This window comes from Euprymna scolopes, chromosome 6, assembly GCF_053919585.1.
Source record: "Euprymna scolopes isolate OS-2025 chromosome 6, ASM5391958v1, whole genome shotgun sequence".
Lineage (NCBI taxonomy): Eukaryota > Metazoa > Mollusca > Cephalopoda > Sepiida > Sepiolidae > Euprymna > Euprymna scolopes.
The window spans coordinates 165207813-165227519 of record NC_136487.1 but is presented as its reverse complement, the minus strand read 5'-3'; the positions used below and the strand labels follow the sequence as shown (position 1 = coordinate 165227519).

At 32.9% G+C, this 19707-nt stretch overlaps 1 protein-coding gene across 1 annotated transcript in view; it reads left to right on the top strand.

Annotated features, from left to right (window-relative positions):
• Window positions 1–14562: 14562 nt before the first annotated feature.
• Window positions 14563–19707, top strand: part of LOC145278099 (uncharacterized) — a 62784-nt gene continuing 57639 nt past the window's right edge. Inside the window, exons 1-2 of the mRNA XM_080130362.1 lie at window positions 14563–14947; window positions 19296–19418. Coding sequence (XP_079986488.1) covers window positions 14885–14947; window positions 19296–19418 — 186 coding nt within the window. The 5' untranslated portion in view covers window positions 14563–14884. The remainder of the gene's footprint in view (window positions 14948–19295; window positions 19419–19707) is intronic.

Below are 19707 nucleotides of genomic sequence, written 5' to 3'. Positions count from 1 at the left end.
TCCATTTATATATCCATTCATATATTCATATATATATTGTGTTATAAACAGTATTATCTTTATTTGCATCCGTGTATATATTTTTATTATTTATTTTTTTATTATTTTTCATAATTTTCATCATCTATTTTTGTATATAATTGTTTATTACTATTTTAATATAAAAAAAGATTGTATTCGTACCATAATCTTATTAAAAAAATATTTTTTAATGTTTTCTAAACAAACTTAAAATACACTTTAATTCGTTTGTAATCTCTATCATTTGAACGTCATTTCTAAATGTTTATAGTGTTTTATTTCTAAGAACTTAAATTATTTTAATAAAACTACCATTGTTCTTACTTCTTTTTATAGTTTGGAAGTATATTTCTATATATGTTAAAATAAAGAGTAGAAAAACATTTAAAGAATTAAATCAATATATTAATTGCGAAATAAAATTACACGTTTTAGTAGAAATCCTTCCAGTTTACTATTTGTGTGGTGCTATGTAACTAGTTGTTAATTAGAGAGGCTCAAACAGTGTATACGGTATATGAGAAAAGCTCACAAAAATTGAGTATACCTATACTCACATATAATCACAAAATAACCTAATATTATTACTTATATATACACACCTACATACAGATATATACATACAAAAACTTTATATATATATATATATATATATATATATAAACCACCCGTACAACACACACATGTATATATATATATATATATATATATATATATATATATATATATATATATATATATATATATGTATATATATATTGATATCAATACGTAGACAAATACATATATGCATAAAACACATACATATAAAAATATACGCATCAAACATATACGTATACATATAACTACCCAATAAACAATAAACATATATACTTACAATATACAGATAATCTATTTTTCGTTAAATTCAAGTCGATTTTTATATAAGATGGATAAAGTTAAATTAAGAACAAATATGAAGATAAATAAAATATTCTCTATAAAGTTTGCAGTTTATCGAGTGTAGAGTTGAATATAATAATCAAAGAGGAAAGCGCCCGCGTGTGTGTGTATCGTGCGTCCATACAACTTATCTTCGCATTGGGATCTGAGAGAAAGAGAAATTAAAGATTGCAGCCATAGATTTATAAGGTGTAGTATCGTTGAATCTCACGAGATCTCATCTTCCACTGCACTCGTATGTAAATAGAATGGGGGTAAGTTGTCTATTAAAATGCCTGTTAGCAGAGGCAGTCAGGAGAACACGTGCTGGAAGTTGAGAGAGAAAGTTGACAGTGACGAATTTTAGCTGAACTTTTGCTTACTGTATTTAGTTCATGTTGTTTTGCTATTTACCAGCCCATTCAACTGCACGGAGGTTTCTAATCTTTTATTAAGAAACTTATCCCTGTCATTAAATCGTATGATAAATAATTTAGTTTGCGGTGTTTTTCAAATTGTAAATAGACATGACGATGGTGATGATGGTTACAATTGAATAAATTTAAACATATATAAATAAACACAAATCCGAAACATACGATACATATAGATAGGAAACGTGATTTGCCATGTTTTGTGCAAATTTCACATTGAAAAATTGTTTAAAACGGCAGGATTTCTCAATTAACATGATGATGGTGATGATGGCAAGAATTAAATAAATTTAAACATGGAGAAATAAATACAAATCCAATACATTTGATGAAGAACTTCGTGGATAGCTAGTTGGCAAAACTTTCCTAGCAACTCCAGCACCTGTAAAAATCTACAGTCCTGTCATTGGATCCAGATCATTTTCGAACCACCTGGGTACCATCAGACCACTGAGCGACTAAGCAGTTATCTTTAAAACTTCGCCCTGTTATTGCTCTGCGTCACCACAGCCAGAAAAATTTACCGCACTCGTAGAGATCCCGTATTCAGCGGTCGAATAACAAAATAACATGCGATTACTTCGCTCATTATAGGTACATTGAACATACGTACTTGTATTGACAAGCCAAATGCAAGAAAACCCGAAAAACAAGACGCCCAATAACTGGAGAGGTAGCCTTCTCCAAACTCGCATAACTGAGGAAGGTCAACTCACAGAAGAAATAAGCGGTTATATTTTCTTCTGGAGCGGACGTAGTGTGAGGGAACGTAGAAAGGCAGCAGTTCCATTTCCAATTAATACCACACACAACAGAAAACTACTTCGCTGCCTAAATGGGCAAACGGTCGTTTAATGACAACATCTTTACCTGTTGGATGAGAAGCCATGCAACACTAATATTCTCCGAAGTGAATAAGTTGTTAGAAAAATCAATGCAGGGAGCTTCATAGGGTTGTGGTGGATCCGACTAAGCAATTGGTTTACATTAAGTTACTGTTGTTGTAAACGTAGGAGCCCCTAACAGTTATTATCTGATCTCTGTATTCGTTGCGATGGTAATTTTATGTTGTAGTCAGTTCCAAATAGATATCATGCGATTTGAATACAGATACGGTTGAATGAGATAATTATGATATTTGCCTTCAGAAATGGATGGTTCAAACTCACTGTAATTTGCAGGTGCTCGGCATGCAAAACGTCATCACGTCCGATCTTTATTATATTAACTCGTAAGTCTGTTGTAAATTGATATCTCTTTATCATCATATTTGAAACGTTGGTTCATTTATTTTTTCCCACCGTGTTTCTATTTTAAGCTTCTTTTTTCCTTGGATTATATCAAATTTGTGGAAAATAAAAAAAATGTAAAGAATCATGAAATTATGAATTTATCTCAAAGATGATTGGCTGGAAAAGACAGAAAACTTGCTCCGCAAATGGGAAATATGTCGTTAAAATTAGAATGGAATGGGAAAGTAAGCCTTTCTTGTTTTCCTATGATATAAATTGCAGGTGAAAGATAAAATCACGTAATCAAAAACGGATGTATTTCGATGACACGCTATAAACGTAAACTATGAAATATTTCTCCGGTTATGACTGAGAGAATAATATAGAAAAAGAATTGTTCTGCTACTGTGACGTACAATTATGGCGTTGCTATACTGCCGAAAGGGAGAGATTTCGCTGAGCACTTTTGGAGTTACTAGACAGGTAAGCCAACATCTATCTTCTTCACTTGCCGAGGGTGTAACACCTCTAATTGAAGTAAGTCAGCTAGATAACCTCACACCTGTCGGGCTATCACTCTCATGATCCGTTTATATGCCCGACGTTCATATTTCCTTAAAGTATTGGAGAAAGGAAATTAAAATATCCAAAATATCAACTCCATCACAGAAGAAAATGATATGCAAAAACCGGGGAAGCTTTTTACTAAGCAGGTATATGATTCCACGACAAGTAATTCCAACTGTTGTGTGTCCGAGTAAATTTACATTTAGAAGACTAAAGTGCAAAGTTTGAAGCTGAACACATGCTTTTCTGTATTGCGAAAAACTCAAGGGACTTCTACAAACTATGCCTTGTTTCGATTAGAGCTACGTATGTAAATGGTGCGAGGGATTAAAAAACCGCCGAAAGGATACACAGACATCAGAAAGAAAACACATCGACATGAGTCTTTGAAAACCAAACTATCACCACTCATGGATCTGCCGCCCAACAAGGAGAAATGCGTTTTTGAATAAGGAGCTGATTGAAATATTTATAAGAGAGGTATTATACCAATCCAACAAAAAAGGACCAAAAGAAAAGAACTATTAATACGTAGAATGCATCTTTACTCCCTCTCCCCAACTATTAGAAATGGAATTGTACATATTTCTCTCTTTTTGATATTTGCTTTGTGGACATGACTTTCGCCAACTGGGAAATACCTTTATATTTTATGTCAGCAAACCGTATTTCAACCTTCTTTATTGCCTTTAATATCAAATATAATTTTGCAATAATTTGCTCATTCATGTATATCTATTTGTTTTTATTTCTGATCTCAATCATTCACTTGCCATAATAACCTAATTATGTTTTTTGTTTATTATTCATTTTGTTCACCCTCCTCTCAGCCCATTAAGTGTGGTAGTTTTTTTTAGGGGAGGGGTGTGAACACTACTTTATAATAAAATATATTTATATATAAATTACTGTTTTGCCGCGCATTGTATGAATTTTACTATTCGTGTGCATCACTTGATAATCTAAGGAGGTCCACCGATCCTATCCTAAGAACGTGCTATAAGTGTCGAATCGCTCACGGCCAATATATAAGCATTTTTGTTTCTTTTTTTTATTCATGCATTATTTAAGACCTGCCATTTTGTTGTATTTTAGCTTTTGTAGATGATACTTCGTCCGAACGACTGGTCATTCTTCACACATAACTTAATACAGGCATCTGCATGTATGTCGTATTTGGAATAGTAAATTAACCTGGAAAATTGTAACAATTTACGAATTGTAATTTAACCGAATAATACGTCCCAGAAAAGTCTGCATCAGCTACATGCAGGAAGCGTGGCCATTTTGGTTTATGTGTGATTTTAATGTTTGTTCCTATCATGTGTTTTTAAGGCGGAGATAATCGTGTCTATTTTATATAGAGATTTATTAAGATGCATTAACAGTTTTTCGACGAAACATATTTTTGCCAAACTGAATAAAAAACAAAGTGCATGCTGTAATCCCTGGTGTAAATCGAAATAGGATTAACAAGCGATTGATAGATTTATGAGTAATATCAAATACATTAAGGTCAGATTTGCCTCAGATAAGGAAAGAGGATTTATTAGATCAGATTAGTTTACACGTTGTAAGCAGGGCTTTGGAATTGCATGAGCTGGCGTTGTTTCAATAGGCTTGTATTGTAAGTGGTTTTACATAAGGATCGCATTTCTTCAAATCATGGAAAGTAATAAATTAGTTTATTTACTATTATCAGCTGAAACTCAGTGACCGAAACACATTTTCAATTTCTAAAGATGTGACTATTTCTTAACAATTAAGGAAATTAGTTTCGAAGAAATGTCATGAACAATTGTATGCAAAACGGAAGCGTTTAGTAGAAATATTTTTAAAAATCGATTTTGTTTTATTTCATCTTCCTTTTAATCCACCGGCACAAGCATATAGCTACTTGAACCTAAGGTCTTACTATTTGTGGGATTCTAAAGTCTAACAGTTTGATAGAAAAAGTATAGTAAAAGGCTTTTTCACACCCATCAACTTCTACAAAGAATGGGTTGAATTTTGCTGCTTCGTAAGATAGTCTAATGTATTATGTTCAACTTTTCGTGTTCAACTTCTATGACTTCAGCAGAAAAATTCCACTTTAGTACTGTCAAAACAGACACAGGATGTAACAATTTATAAAGATAAGAACAGAGTTAGATATGTGATTGATAGTGCATGGCTTATTAGATTTGAGACTCCTTCTTGGACCCTTTATAAATAGAGGCAGTAATGCTAGAAAAATTAGTTCATATGTGTAAATTCCTGAGCGAATTGTAGCTTTGTAGAAATACAGGATAATCTCAGATATGTCTAATTTTGAAGCACGGTATAGGAAACCACCTTCTTTGTACCATCATTTGCAATAGTTTTAATGTATTTTTTCAATAATTGTTGCCTGTGAAAGTAAAGACGAGGAGTTTGATCGATCATTTCTCAAGTAGTATTATTACTAGAGCTATGACCACAGCATATTCGTTTCCCTCTTCCGACTGTCGAGTATATATCCGGCACAGTTGGACACAACCGAGAGCAACAACATTCTATATAAAAAGATACGTGATATCAATGAATACACACTGGAGAGTCCAAAAAATGAAAATAATATGCTGTTATCCTAGTTCTAGTTATTAGCCATTAGCATTAAAATATTTCTCTGTAATTATTAAAGAAAATGTATTGCCTTAGTTGAATTAAATGTTACCAGGAATTTATCTCTCGATTTTACTATGGATTAGAGAGTATTTTCTAATGTTTCAGACGTTGCCTTAAATATGTGTACATATTCTTTTTATATCGTAATATATAAACAAAATTTGGCACACATCATAATGATATTTGTTGTTATAATACTAATTATCCTAAATTATGGATTTGTTGTTCCAGGGATATACCATCAATAACTGAATATGCAAAATTATAAACGTTTACAGGGAAATAATGAAATGAGTCACATGTATGTAACTTGGATGTTAATGGTAAATAAATAAAAGAAAGGTTTGCATAACTTACCGTGACAGTTTTGTGGAATCGATCTATGTCTGGTAGTTCATGAGTGTCTCTGCCTATGCGAAAATATTAAAAATATTCGCAACATATTATTAAATAAACAGGAAATAATAAACGTGCATGGAGGATGCACTATGTATACAATCTTTGTTTGAATGCAGGATTAACGTGTGTTGGCAAGTTCTAACGGATATTATTCCTTTTTATATAATGACAAAAACTATTACTTCTGCACATAATCGGTGGTGTGCACCTTATATTCCATTGGTATTTACATAGCAAATTATTTCTTATTAACACAGAGTACTTTCCTTTGCACCAATGTCGTACTCTATCCAGCGTCTAATAGTTCAGAACATTAAATAAATAAATGTTTTAATATATTTCTATACAGCGAAAATTTAAATAATGGGTAACATATGTGTAAATAATACGAAACAATAAAATTACCCTTATATAAGATTCCAAACACTTATATCAATTATAAATTGCAGATTTATATACTTTGACGCCTCGTGATGTTCCCATAAAATATTTTTAATGTAAAAAATGGTTAATTTACAAAAACAGAATTCAAAACCGACATTGTCTTTGTACGTATATAAAAAAATAAAATTTGTAAAGTCTGTTTAAACAGCGTTTCAAAGAATTAGAATACGATTAATGTACTTATTATTACATTTGCTCGACATATACGAAGAACATACTCTTATATATTTTTTCGTTATTTTTTTTATTTTTCATTTGTTTGTCAGTAGATTATCTATAGTCCTATAATTTTTATTTTTATTTTTATGCGTGTATTGACATCTCCCTTAATAAAGATGTAATATTAAAGCGTATTTGTGACCAGGCAATTCCGTAGAGTTTGCTAGTATATCCAATTCGGGTCTGTTCTGAAGGAAAATCATAATTTTTGCAAAGAAGTTTTCATTATATTAAGACATTTATTGTCCAATTCATTCTGTAGTGTTTACATTTGTCGAAAGGTTGGTTGTCGCGCACGCAAAAATTGAGTACCCGGAGAAAAAAAAACAACAACTTTACAACCGTTAAAAACAATAGGGCTACACTGAATGAGAAAGGTCTTAATGTCATGAAACATCTTAACAAAAGTAAATTGCACGTTTAATCGGCAACTAGTTTTACAACAGTGATCGATTAACTACACCGTTTTATTAGAAATCGAGCACGAGTTACAAATATTTAAATATCAAGTTTTATATATATATATTAATATATTTTGATATACATCCACTAAAACTATTGAATAAAACAAGAACAAAAAATAACAACGGGATGCATATTTTCTTTCAAGTGGTTCTAAAATGGGAGATTGATTTACTATACATTTTATTGGAAACAGAACACCGTCTAAAATGCTTCATATAATTCTAAATATGTTTGTAATACTCTCGTAGATTAGTAGGCAAATGATTTAAAAAATACAAAATATACAAACAGAAAACTATAAAGGGGAATGCACATCGTAAACCTCGACTTTTGTTTTGAAAGATTATAGTTTTACAACGTTTGGCAGTTACTGATACCTGTAGTATTTCGTTTGAAAATGAAATAAAAGATATTTTACCACGTTATCGGCTTAAGGAATACAAGTAAACATGACGCCTTTGGAAATGCAATTGCACTAGTTGTTTGCTTAAGTCTATTTTGATAAATTATTCTTCTAGAATATTAACGATTTAAAACGGGCCCCTTTCATTACATGCGTGAACTATCTATCTTTATATATACATGCATATATATATATATATATATATATATATATGTGCATGTATATATACATATATATATATTATCATTGGAAATGTGTCTATGTTAAAATGGACCCCCTTCATTACATGCATGAACTATCTATCTTTATATATATATATATATATATATATATATATATATATATATATATATATATATATATTAGCATTGAGAGTTTGTCAATGTTGCTCGTTTTTTAATGTTTGAAGTGTTATCCACCATTCCGGTTCTTATTTTCAGTGATGTAAGATATAAGGTAGCTAACAGATGTCCACATTGTCTGTTAAATGATGAGGTACGCTTTTACAGTTAGGTAACCAGGGGTTATCTCTTTTTTGACTGTATTTTTTTAACTACACGCGTGTCTGACATGCCACTTCTCCTCGTGATGTAAGCATATAAATAAAAAAGACGTGCCCTTTCCTACGTATGTGTGTTAAATGGCAATACTTATTATGTCTTTATGTGTATTCGTTTGTCATCGTCAATAGAACTTCCAGTGGGAAGTCATTGAAGGGAGAAAAATAGGTTTTCTTTATCTATATTTTAAGTAACCAAACAAATGCTTATTAATAAAACCAACAAAGATCATGAACCCAGAAACGACACATCGACGATAAAGACAGATTAAAACATGCACATCTTAAACACGTTTGTACAATGATTTTGACAATCTGCAATTTTCTAGTATTGATAAAAACTGATTGTAGATTTTTATAAAAAATAATAATTATGAATGTAAACTTTAATGTTCTCCTGCCACTACATGATAAAATAAACTACTCGACATGGTGATTTCAAGTGAGGATGTATGATTTTAGATATCGTGCCTGGGGAATCGTTGATGGAACAAAATCTGTTCCACAATAGGTCCTTTATATTCAAGCAGATTGAACGACAATGTTAAGATGAGACCAGACGTTAGCGATAATTGTTCTCTCAGTGAAAACGTCATTGTTAGATTCAATTGGCTATCCGACTGACTCCATCATCGTTATGAAAAAATGGCTGATCAATTTCCAAAAGAAATAACGTGGTCCAACACATTAACGTCAATGGGAAAATTATATCTCCTTGAATTAAAAGGCGACTCTTTCATTAACACATCTAATCGAGCCATAGTTGATATGTTTCATGGGTTTGCAATGATTGGTGACAATACACAGTGAAGCCAGAGTTGTGTATCACCTAGATACCCTTACATATTCCTATATAATGTTAGTGACAGCACTTAAATCAATTCGAGAGGTTCTTGTAGATGAACGAATCAATTATTAAAGAAAAGGAAGATAATAATGGTGAATGGAAAGCCATGACATCGAGACAACACGTCAGCAAGAAGGGGGCCAAGTGTTATCGTTGTGGAAAAACTGGACACATCAAACGTGGTTGTGGACTGCTAGGTGAACATAGTGAAGAGATTTTAAATATGAAATATCATCATCCGAAAAAAAAGCGCACTACATTAAGACATTACAGGATAAATCATACATTGCCTGACTTTTCTCAAACAATATACTGTCTTAAATTGAATATACATACTGGATTGTAGACTTTGGTGCTACGTGTCATATGTTATAGGAAGACATCTATTAATTCCTATAAATTGGAAGTAGCAGAAATATACTACTGTGTCAGTTATTCTCAGTCGAATCATAAGCAATAGAAACAATAGAATAAAATATAAGTGTACCTTTTATATTTTCAATTTGTTTTCATTGTTTAAAAGATGTTTATTTAAATTAAATTTAATTTAAAAAAATAGTTATGCAAGTTCAATTTCTTGCAACGCGATTTTGCATGTGTTCCTTTTTCTTAAAAACTCAGTTCTTTCTCTCTTACTTTAGTAGCTGTGAATTTTGGTCAATGAAGCCTTGGAAATTGCTATTTATACACTCTTTCTTCGTTAAACCGTGATAAGCTAGAAGTTCTTTATTTAAACATCGGTCCGATCGTTGCTGACGTTATCGAGATTTGTTCAGGATTTGAACACGCTGTCGAATCACTGAAAGGTGTTTACAACAAGTCTCCAATCGTTATACATACTAGACATCTGCTGCCCACGTGTCTGCAAAAAAAAAAAAAAAAAACGAGTCTGTCGAACAATATCTTCTTCGACTTGCCGCGGACTGTTTCTTTACAGACGTTACTGCTACTACTTACCGGGATGAATCTGTCCGTGATGCGTTTATACGTGGTCATGTTAGTATGTAATGTTTTTAAAAGCTGCCTCATCATATAACCGCAAAATAAACCGAGAAACATCAATGTTTCCGCTTCATTCCACCCATTTGCTTGGGTCGCAACTTTGTAACAGGGCTATGCAACCAGATGTTCAGCGTTTTAAAACTCATTTACAAATGTCTCGTCCTTCCAATCCAGATTCGTTAAAGAGGTGTATTAGAATGTGTCCGTAGTATGCGAAATGGATACCTTAGTATCCATACACATTTCCTCGACTGGTCGAAAATAAACAATTCCCCATGCCGCTTATAGTTATCAATTCCTTTGGAAAACTTGCTGAATCGTCTGAAAAAGTTATTGATGATAGATTACTATAACCTATTGAAACGAATGCCTCAGAAAAGGCTATCGGAGGCAGGCTCTTACAGGCTTAAAGGCCTGTAGCGTTCTTTTCTTGATCGGTAAAGCCTTCTGAAATACGGCTTCACATAGTCGAGAAAGAGGTTTATACCATAATGGAGTGCGTCCGAAAATAGAGAGATCTCCTTGCTGGGAAGCATTTTACTATTGTAACATACCAGCAAGCCGTATATTTTATGTTTAAACCTTCTAACCAAGGAAAGATTAAAAAATTATACGGTGGAAAATGGAAATTATTCCGTTGTCATATGACATAAAACACCGTTCTGGAAGTGGAAACCTTTTTGCCGATGCATTATTGAGAGTATGTGGTGGTGGTGCTTCTTCCTTGGAGGAACTAAAGTTACTACGCAATTCATTAATAGATCCTGGAGTACAGCGCTTTTGGCATTTTGTAAGGTCATGAAATAGTCCATATTCAATTGATGAAGTCCAGCGTGTGACATCTGAATGTACCACTTGTGCCAAAATATAACACCAGTTCTTCGATTCTGCGAATAGGACACTGATCTATTCTACTGCCACCTTTCAGCGCCTCTCCATAGACTACAAAGGACCTGCCCCGGTATCTTCGACGGGATATCGTTACATATTTACTGCCGTCGATTAATACAGTCGATTTCCTTTTGCTTTCCCTTGTCGTGATTGTTCTACGCAAACCGCAATACAGTACTTGACAAATATTTACTCCATATTCGGACTTCTCTAATTTATCCATTCCGATTAAATCAGAAGAATTCAAGCAAAATGTTGCCGGGACTTGGGATTAGATCCAGCAACACAACTGCATACAGTCCAAGAGGGAAAAGTCAATGCGAGCGCAACAACGGTATTTTTGGAACAACTCTAGAATCTTGACGATTACACTTAGCGCTTTAAAGGATGTTTACCACGATGTTTTAAATGATATTCGCTCCCTGCTGTGCACTACTACAAATGCAATTCCTCACCAACTCATATCAAACTGTGAAAGGCGCTCTTCTACTCGTACTGCTTTACCTCTTTGGCTCTGTGACCCTGGGGAGGTATTATTAAAACGGGTTGGTAACAGCAAGATATATGAATCGATTGTCGAGGTAGTGAAACTCATCGAAGCTAACCGTACACATGCAAGAATACGACATAATGATGGCCGGGAAGATTCAGTAGCGCTGAGACATCTAGCTCGCTTTCGACTTCAAAATCCTGCTAAAAGTATCCAATCCGACATTGCAAATGCAGACCCGACCATGTTGAGCGAAACAAGTCCTGTTAGTACTACGCCGAATACAGAAAATGAATTTGACTATAATAGTGATAACCCTGTGAACCAACCTTCCCCGAGGACAACCAGTCCTTCGAATAGCGAACTACCTCTACGCCGATCTAACAGAATTCGCAGACCAGTCCAGCAACTGGATTTATAAAACAAAAAACTATTTCCAACCTCTTTTACAAGTGGGGGTGATTGTTATAGTTTCATTTTAATTGTGTTTTCTTACTGTTTAAAATATTTTCATTTAAATTGTTTTGTTCTTACTAATTATTTTTTTTTATTTTAAATAGATAAGCAAAGTCAGTTTCTTGCCACGTGATTTTGCACGTGCTCCGTTTTCTTTAAAAGACTGAGTTCTGTGTCCCTTGATTTGTTAGCTGTGTGTTTTATTTTAATTGAAAAGAGATTTTGTTTTACGTCTTCATTTACTTACAACAATAAGGTACCAAAAAAGAAATTCAAAAGGTGCAAGTTGTATAAGTTTCGATATGTCCGCAAATTATGTTAAAACTTTTTTATGTGTGTCGGGATCTACTTAATTTTGGAAGACCTGCATATAAACTGAGACAACAGGCGTTAATGCGCCATGTATTTTTAAATCCCTGTGCACATGTTTAAACTTTACATTTTTTTCTAAAATGTGTTAGTCCATATAAACGGGGAAACGCCCCAGGGATTTACAGAGGAGTAAACATTATCTGGTAAAATAAAATAAAATTACTAGTGAGCAGACAACTTATAAAGCACAATGAACTGTATTTGAAAACTGACTTAAAACCAATGTTGACATTTATGGACGATATTAGAAATATAAAACCAATGTTGACGATATAGAAAATGTAATTTAGAGTTGGCTCCCATATTTGGTAAATTTTGACGTATGTTTTTGGAATAGGAAAATTGGAGTAATATTCCCTTTGACATAAGGGCCGTGGCTTTTCCCTTGCTTTTGTAAACATGTAAATATAATGACGTGTCTTTTCCCACGTCTGCTTGTAAAAAGCTCAGAAATGTATAGTGTTAATTTGTTTTGTTCGTTGTCGTCGACATAACTTCCAGTATAATGTAATTTAGAGAAGAAAGGTATCCTGTGTTTATTTACTCCATCAATACACTTGTAATAGCTATTAAGTAACCGAACATGTATATAATTTAACGTGCTAAAGTGTGTATATGTGAGGACACTTCTTAACCCATATACTCAGCTATTTCGTTATCTACGGATTAAAGTTTAGATTATAGTGTTATCAAGCACTCCAAGTTTTACTGGTTTAACATCCGGATAAAAGGGCGCTAAGGTGTAGAAATATTAAAATTGATACGTGGAGGTGATCTTATTTTTATCTTTTTTAAACAGTTTCACAAACCCTATGCGCGGTCGGGAAACATGTTTGTTTTGAAAATGATTTCTTGTAGATTATGTAAAGCTGGTCGAATGGCTATCGTTCTTAACTCACTGTGTTTAGGTTTTGGTTTCGATCTAAGCCTGACTATATTTTTTTTACTTTCAACGAGTTAAACAATTGCAGAAAAAAACCATAATCGCATGCACGTTTAAGTTTTTTCCTGGTTTTTGTTGTTGTTGTATTATTTAAATTTAAACAACTCCAGGCAATCTGCTAGAATATCTATACAAGTTAGAATGTGCATGTAGATATGAGGTGTCTTCTCAACATTTACATTCAAGGAATTTCTGATCTACAGATTAAAATTTTGTATATAGGTTGTTCATACATGTGGAAAGATTTTTCAACGCTTTTCATCAGGAAAAAAGACGCAGAGAGCTAAGGAGTCATAATTGAAAAATACGTGGGGCCGATCGGATTTTGTTTTTATAAGGACTTGACACATTTCTAGAGATCGTCCAAAATGGTCAAATAGATATCGTACTTGACTAGATATCTTTATATTATGGTTTCGATCTCAGCTTATTTATTTATTTATTATTTTACTAACAGGAAGTGAACTTTTTTAGAAATGCATAATACGCGCGCCCACATCTCTCTGTTATTTTCCTTTTTTTTAATTCACGTTTTTAATGAATTTAACGGATTGTTTAATGCCGGTCAATGCCTGCTATATATATAAATATATATACAAATATATATCTTTTTCCACTGGTCTCCGGCTTAGCCGATAACAATATGCCAGAATTCAAGTTTAATGCAAATAAAATCTTACCGAGCATCCCTCTTAAATAATCCAAATTCTACATAATCTACATCATTAACGATTACGACACTACAATCTAACATTCATTAAAACTTATCCTCCAGTGGCCTTCGGACCTTGATAAAGGTGGATTCATTTGTAAATATAAAAAGGGAACCTCATATGGACAAAATGAGTAATAAAACAGCAATGAAAATCATGTTTTCAGTCGTTCTATGAGTTAGCTTGTTTCTCTCTACATGACTGCACAACTACCCACTTGAAAGAAGAGAGAACTGTGTTTGAAAGTTAATTGCTGGATCAGTGGATTTAGTGTTGAGGCGAATATTGTGTATTATAAACTATCCCTCACTCAGAAAAAAAAAAGATAAAAGGAACACTACAAAACTTTGATTACCCTCTTCTTGGTCTGAGCCAGACAACATTTCATCCCTACTGAAGAGGTCATGGAGTCACGCATACTCTCGATGATATTTAGATAAAATGGCGCGTATGACATTTTCACATTTGAATGAAATCCTTTCTGACGTCATGATCGGGAGTGATGCTTTATGACGTCATGCTAGATAACATCGGCCATAAAACTGAGTAAAACCGGAGAACGTTTTCCTTTATAACGCCATTGATCTGTGATGTTATCCACTGTACACATGTTCCTTTTATTTGTTGTCCAGTGTACACGAAATTTATGAGATCAACAAGTTTTATAAGTATACAAGAAAACATATACATATAAGAGTAATACACACATATATATATGAATATATATATATATACATGCACAGACACATAAATAAACAGACACATACACACATATAAATATATATATATATATATATATATTAAATTTGTATTGCCTATATCTTTTCCACTCTGTCGGTAAGCTTAACGCTCCTTTAAAAATGACCGAACGAATCAATTCTTGGCGAATATATGATTGGATTTCTCCATACGGCAGACCAAAGGTAAGCCAATTTGTGTATACAACTAAAGTTGTTTCAAAAGTAGAGCTTTCTATTTTAACTCCAAAAACGATTGCCTTAAAACACATCTCATTGAAGCAGACATATATCATTGAACTCTTGATTAGTAGATACAGACTCAGTGTATATGTATTTCCAGAAGTTGGCTCGGACTCGCTCGGAAAGAACACAGAAATAGTCGGTGGATTGTCCCACTATTTATAACGCACGCGCTGTCTTATTTTAGCTAATATATTTTTATATATTGGAAGAAATAAAAAAATAAGTTTAATCACGCAGGTTAGTGTTAGGGTTCATGGTGTGAGGTTATCTTTCGTGTTTATTGTAACGGTTTATTTTAATGGTTTAGCGTTATGGTTTAGCGTTAAGGTTTAGGGTTGGGTTAGATACAGGTTCTAATTTTATTTGTTGGATTTCCATGTTTCACTACCTATCAGTATTATTTTCTAGTAGCGGATTTACGCTTCTCGATCGGCCGCTTACGAATATTCTCGTCACTGATCAGGAAGATTAGAGACAATTCGTAGAATCCGCGAAGCGGTAAAATCAAAAGTACTAACAACAGAAGTGATCATTTCCAAATCAAATAAATATATTGTTTACTGTCAAATTAATCTATAAAATTAGTAGTGCATAGTATTTTGATCAGATTATTTTCTAGTGTTATTTTTTGTTGCCCTTACTTGTTTAATTTATATAATTAAAAAAAATCAATAAATTACTTCGCACGTTAAAATGTTTAAAATATTAAGTAATATTGCATTTACCGACGTGCGGTATCCATGAAGTTTCTCGGGTTGGCTCAACTCCTTACGTGAATAAACAGAAACGGGTCAATCCTTAAAGGTTAAATCACTACGAAAAAATGTGATAAACAAGAAAAATATGGAAATACAATAAAAAAAAAATAAAATGTGTATTAACCCAACCCTTAACATTACTTGCGCGATTAAAATTATTTCTTCCAATTTATTAAAAAGAAGCATCTTAGCTGGTAAATCAGCTACTAGTCTCTCACGCCTGGACAGGATTCCAAAGAAAGTCCTAAACCTGACAGATGCTGAACTGTAATATTTTCTTCAGCTTCTGTCATATCGACGAAATGCTACATCCCTCTTCCTTTTAAACAACTATTTTCATGGATGCTGCTCCGCCGAACCATAAACCCTATTACTCCCGTCGACATAAATACCCCCACCAAGCCAATAAGCAGCAAAATCCCGCTCCTTCACACCAGAGAACCCTAAATGTAAGTAGGTAATCTACTCTAATAATTTCTTCCTGCTTTCACAACTCGACTGACATGCAGAAGTTCAAATGTAAAGTGAACAAATATCTTGCTTTGCAACTTGCTACAAGACAACCTTGCAACTTATAGTCCCGATAATATCCCCCTATATTATATGTGCCTTGTTTTGGGTTAAACTAGAAAAAGTCATATATTCATAGGGAGTTTTACGAGATAACTCAGCGTAGTTGACCTGCATAAATAAATAAAACTTTCTTTTTCTGGCTGACCATTTTGAAACGGTGTTTAATGATAATGTAAAATAAGGATTTTTTTTAAAATAGTAGTTTAAATTTAGTTGTTTAGAGTTGGCGGATCAATTTCTTATATAAACTTAACATAAAATGAGCACTCCCTTCTTGGCCACGTATTGGTAAACGATACATGAATTTGTAAGCATTTTTTATAGTTTGGTAGCGGGGGTCATAATGAAAGAACGGGCTGAAAGTGATACGTTCCAAAAATTTTCAAACACATGAAAAAATTAAAAACTATCGGATTTTTAATTGTTAATATCTGCCTTGAGAAGCTATTATTAGGTACGGCCAAAAAGGGACGAATGAAGATAAGAACATATAGTTTTGAAATCTGATTTATTATAATTTCGAGCTAACTAAGTCAGCTAAATCTTAATGTTATATAAACTCATTGTAAAACTCTTTTAACAGATAAATATTAGTTTCTGAGTTAATTCGAAGATAATTAGTAAAGCCCTAAGATGTCGAATTAAATAAAAGATCACCTTGTTTGTACAAAAATCGCTTAATTAGCTCCAAACAGGGTGAGTCTACCGTTCGCAAAAGTGAAAAAAACGAACGTGTTGTAATCACAGAATATACGGAAGCCCAAAATTTCAGCCATTCGAAATACTGTGAAAATGATGTCATGTAATTAAAAAAGGATGGTTTGAAATTATCTTTTTTTTTAAATTATGATTCAATATTATATAAAAATTATGTAACGCGGAAAGTTTCACATTCATTTAAGCGCGGAAAATATTAAATTCTTACATATAAAAATTATGCCGAACCTGCAATTGAAAAAAAAGTAGAAATGTTATTTCATATTCTATTTTTTGCGAGAAAATATTAAATAAACCACGCTTAATTCAATAATAATATTAGTAATTCGAGAAATTGATTTTTCTTCGAGTTATACCGAATTTATTAATGCAGATTTTAGGGGCTTTTATACGTTAGATAGTAATATTCGTTTAAAAATCAACTATTTGTGTTATTATTATGCTTTAGTTTTATAAAAAAAAACAGGAAAAATAATTTACATCATTTTTTACTACCACAAAGCCATAACTTAAGTAAAAACATATTTGCTCAAACAAAATAATAGCTTTGCACTAAATAAAGCTGATGAGTTCATATATTTCTTGATCATTATTTGATAAATACTGAAAATTTTATAAAAGTTCGTTAATTCTCTGATTTTTTGTGAATTTTGAAATAAAGGCGGGTAAAAATGTTATTCATTTTGAGCATCAGCATATATTTTTCACATGCCTAGCTTGCATCGCTAAATATTACTTAATAAGTTAATTATTCTTGAAATCTTATTGGCTGTTTACACATATAAAAAGTAGAGTGAACCTTTGGAATGGTCACTCACTTCCTGTATTGTTGTCTTTTCTTCATTTACATGTCCTTTTTTTCAATAGATTACACACTCTCTTATAAATGATTTTTTTCAATTTTTTGATAAAAAAAAATGATTTTAGACCTTATTATCCAATAAATCCCCTGTGGTTTTCACTGGTCGCCATGTTTTTTTGCATTCTCATTCATTAGTTGTAGGTGCGTAAAAGTTTAATGCACACGCGTATTTCATATTCTTTTTACAGATCACCATGTTTGTGTTCGCGTGTTTGTGCATAACTTTTTCCGGGATCTCGAAAACAAACATTGCGACCAGTGAAAGCGACACAGATTATATTGGATAATAGCAGTCTCCTATACTAATAAATTAATATTCTTCTATCGAGCCAGTAGATATCGCACTGCTGATGCGATTACCTACATATATAGGAACCAGGTACGTCAAAGGATGCAGTTCTGTTGCTACATCTGGGCAGGAGCTATAGAAAGACTTGTTCGTAGTCTAGTGGGGGGGTGCCCTGTTCTGTTCCCTATAAGCGCTTTCTCACAGAAGTGACGTTACGAGCCTGTCTTTTCTTTGCCATTATTTTCATGGCAACTGCTCATCTGAGAGCAAATCTATAGCCCTTCTGTCGCCAAACTTACACAAGAAACACTCGTATAGCTTAAGACACTAACAGTACTTCCGCTCACTCTTTATCTGTCCCCAAAGCTACACGTAGATTCCACGAAAAAACTTCTTAGAACTGCACACTTGTGAAACTCTTTTCAATTTGCCCTCTTTCCTGCTGACTGCTCAAGTCAACGTAAACAATTTCTTGATAAGCTATTATGCTTAAGTAATCCACTATATCAAATTTCAACTACAAACACTTATAACGGCATTGCCCCATTAACCACTGTACGCTTATCGACATTATATTGTGATGTTAGTAACTCGTTGTAAAAAAATATGAATAAGAGGGATGTGCGTTGTGACCAATCCATAATCCGTTGAAAAAAGACGAAGATAAAATATACGTTGAGTGTGCATTGTATAGGTTCAACCTGTCTTTTATTTGTTTAGTTTGTTTTTTTATAAATCTTTAAAATATAAGGAAATAATATTTAACGGTGAGACATTTTGTCCAAAACAAAAAATAATTTTAAAAAACGAGGACATTTTGGAGTTGAAATTATAAGTCCACCCCGCAATATTTGAAGTGTTTCTGTGTATAAAAATGTTTGAAATTTATAACTTTCTTCGGTAACTTCTCTTCTACTCTGCCACGAGACTTGATGACATGCTTTCAATTACATGCATCACGGATCACTTTGTCCCCAAGAAGTGGGTTTTCAATTTACCTGAAATTAATAAATTACTACACACATGTATGTTGTTCTAAGCTATATAGCTTAAACCTGTAATTTAATTATGACTTGTTTTATTCCGTAGACGTTGCTGAATAAAATTATTGATAAACTAAAGGCATTCTTTGCTCCATCGTGGTTCGATAATTTCCTGGAAATGCAGCTGACAGTAGAAAATGTTGCCGAAGTCGGCGATGGGGATGGTAAGGTAAGATATTCACAAAATTTATATTAACTTTCGTTTCCTTGTATTAACTAAATATTAACCATTTTAAATGTCTAATTCCATTTATTTTTGCTTTTTTTTGGTTTTGTTACGGGCTCACTGCTGAGGGATCTATACAGCCAATAAAACAAGGTCTTTATAGGAGTGTTTATGTGTCCGTTTCTATTACGTCGTTGCTGTTAAAATTTGCCGTTTTATGACTGTCAATGACATTGAGAAATTATCGATTGTCTCCTCATGCAAAAAAAAAAAAAAACACTAAAGACTTCGC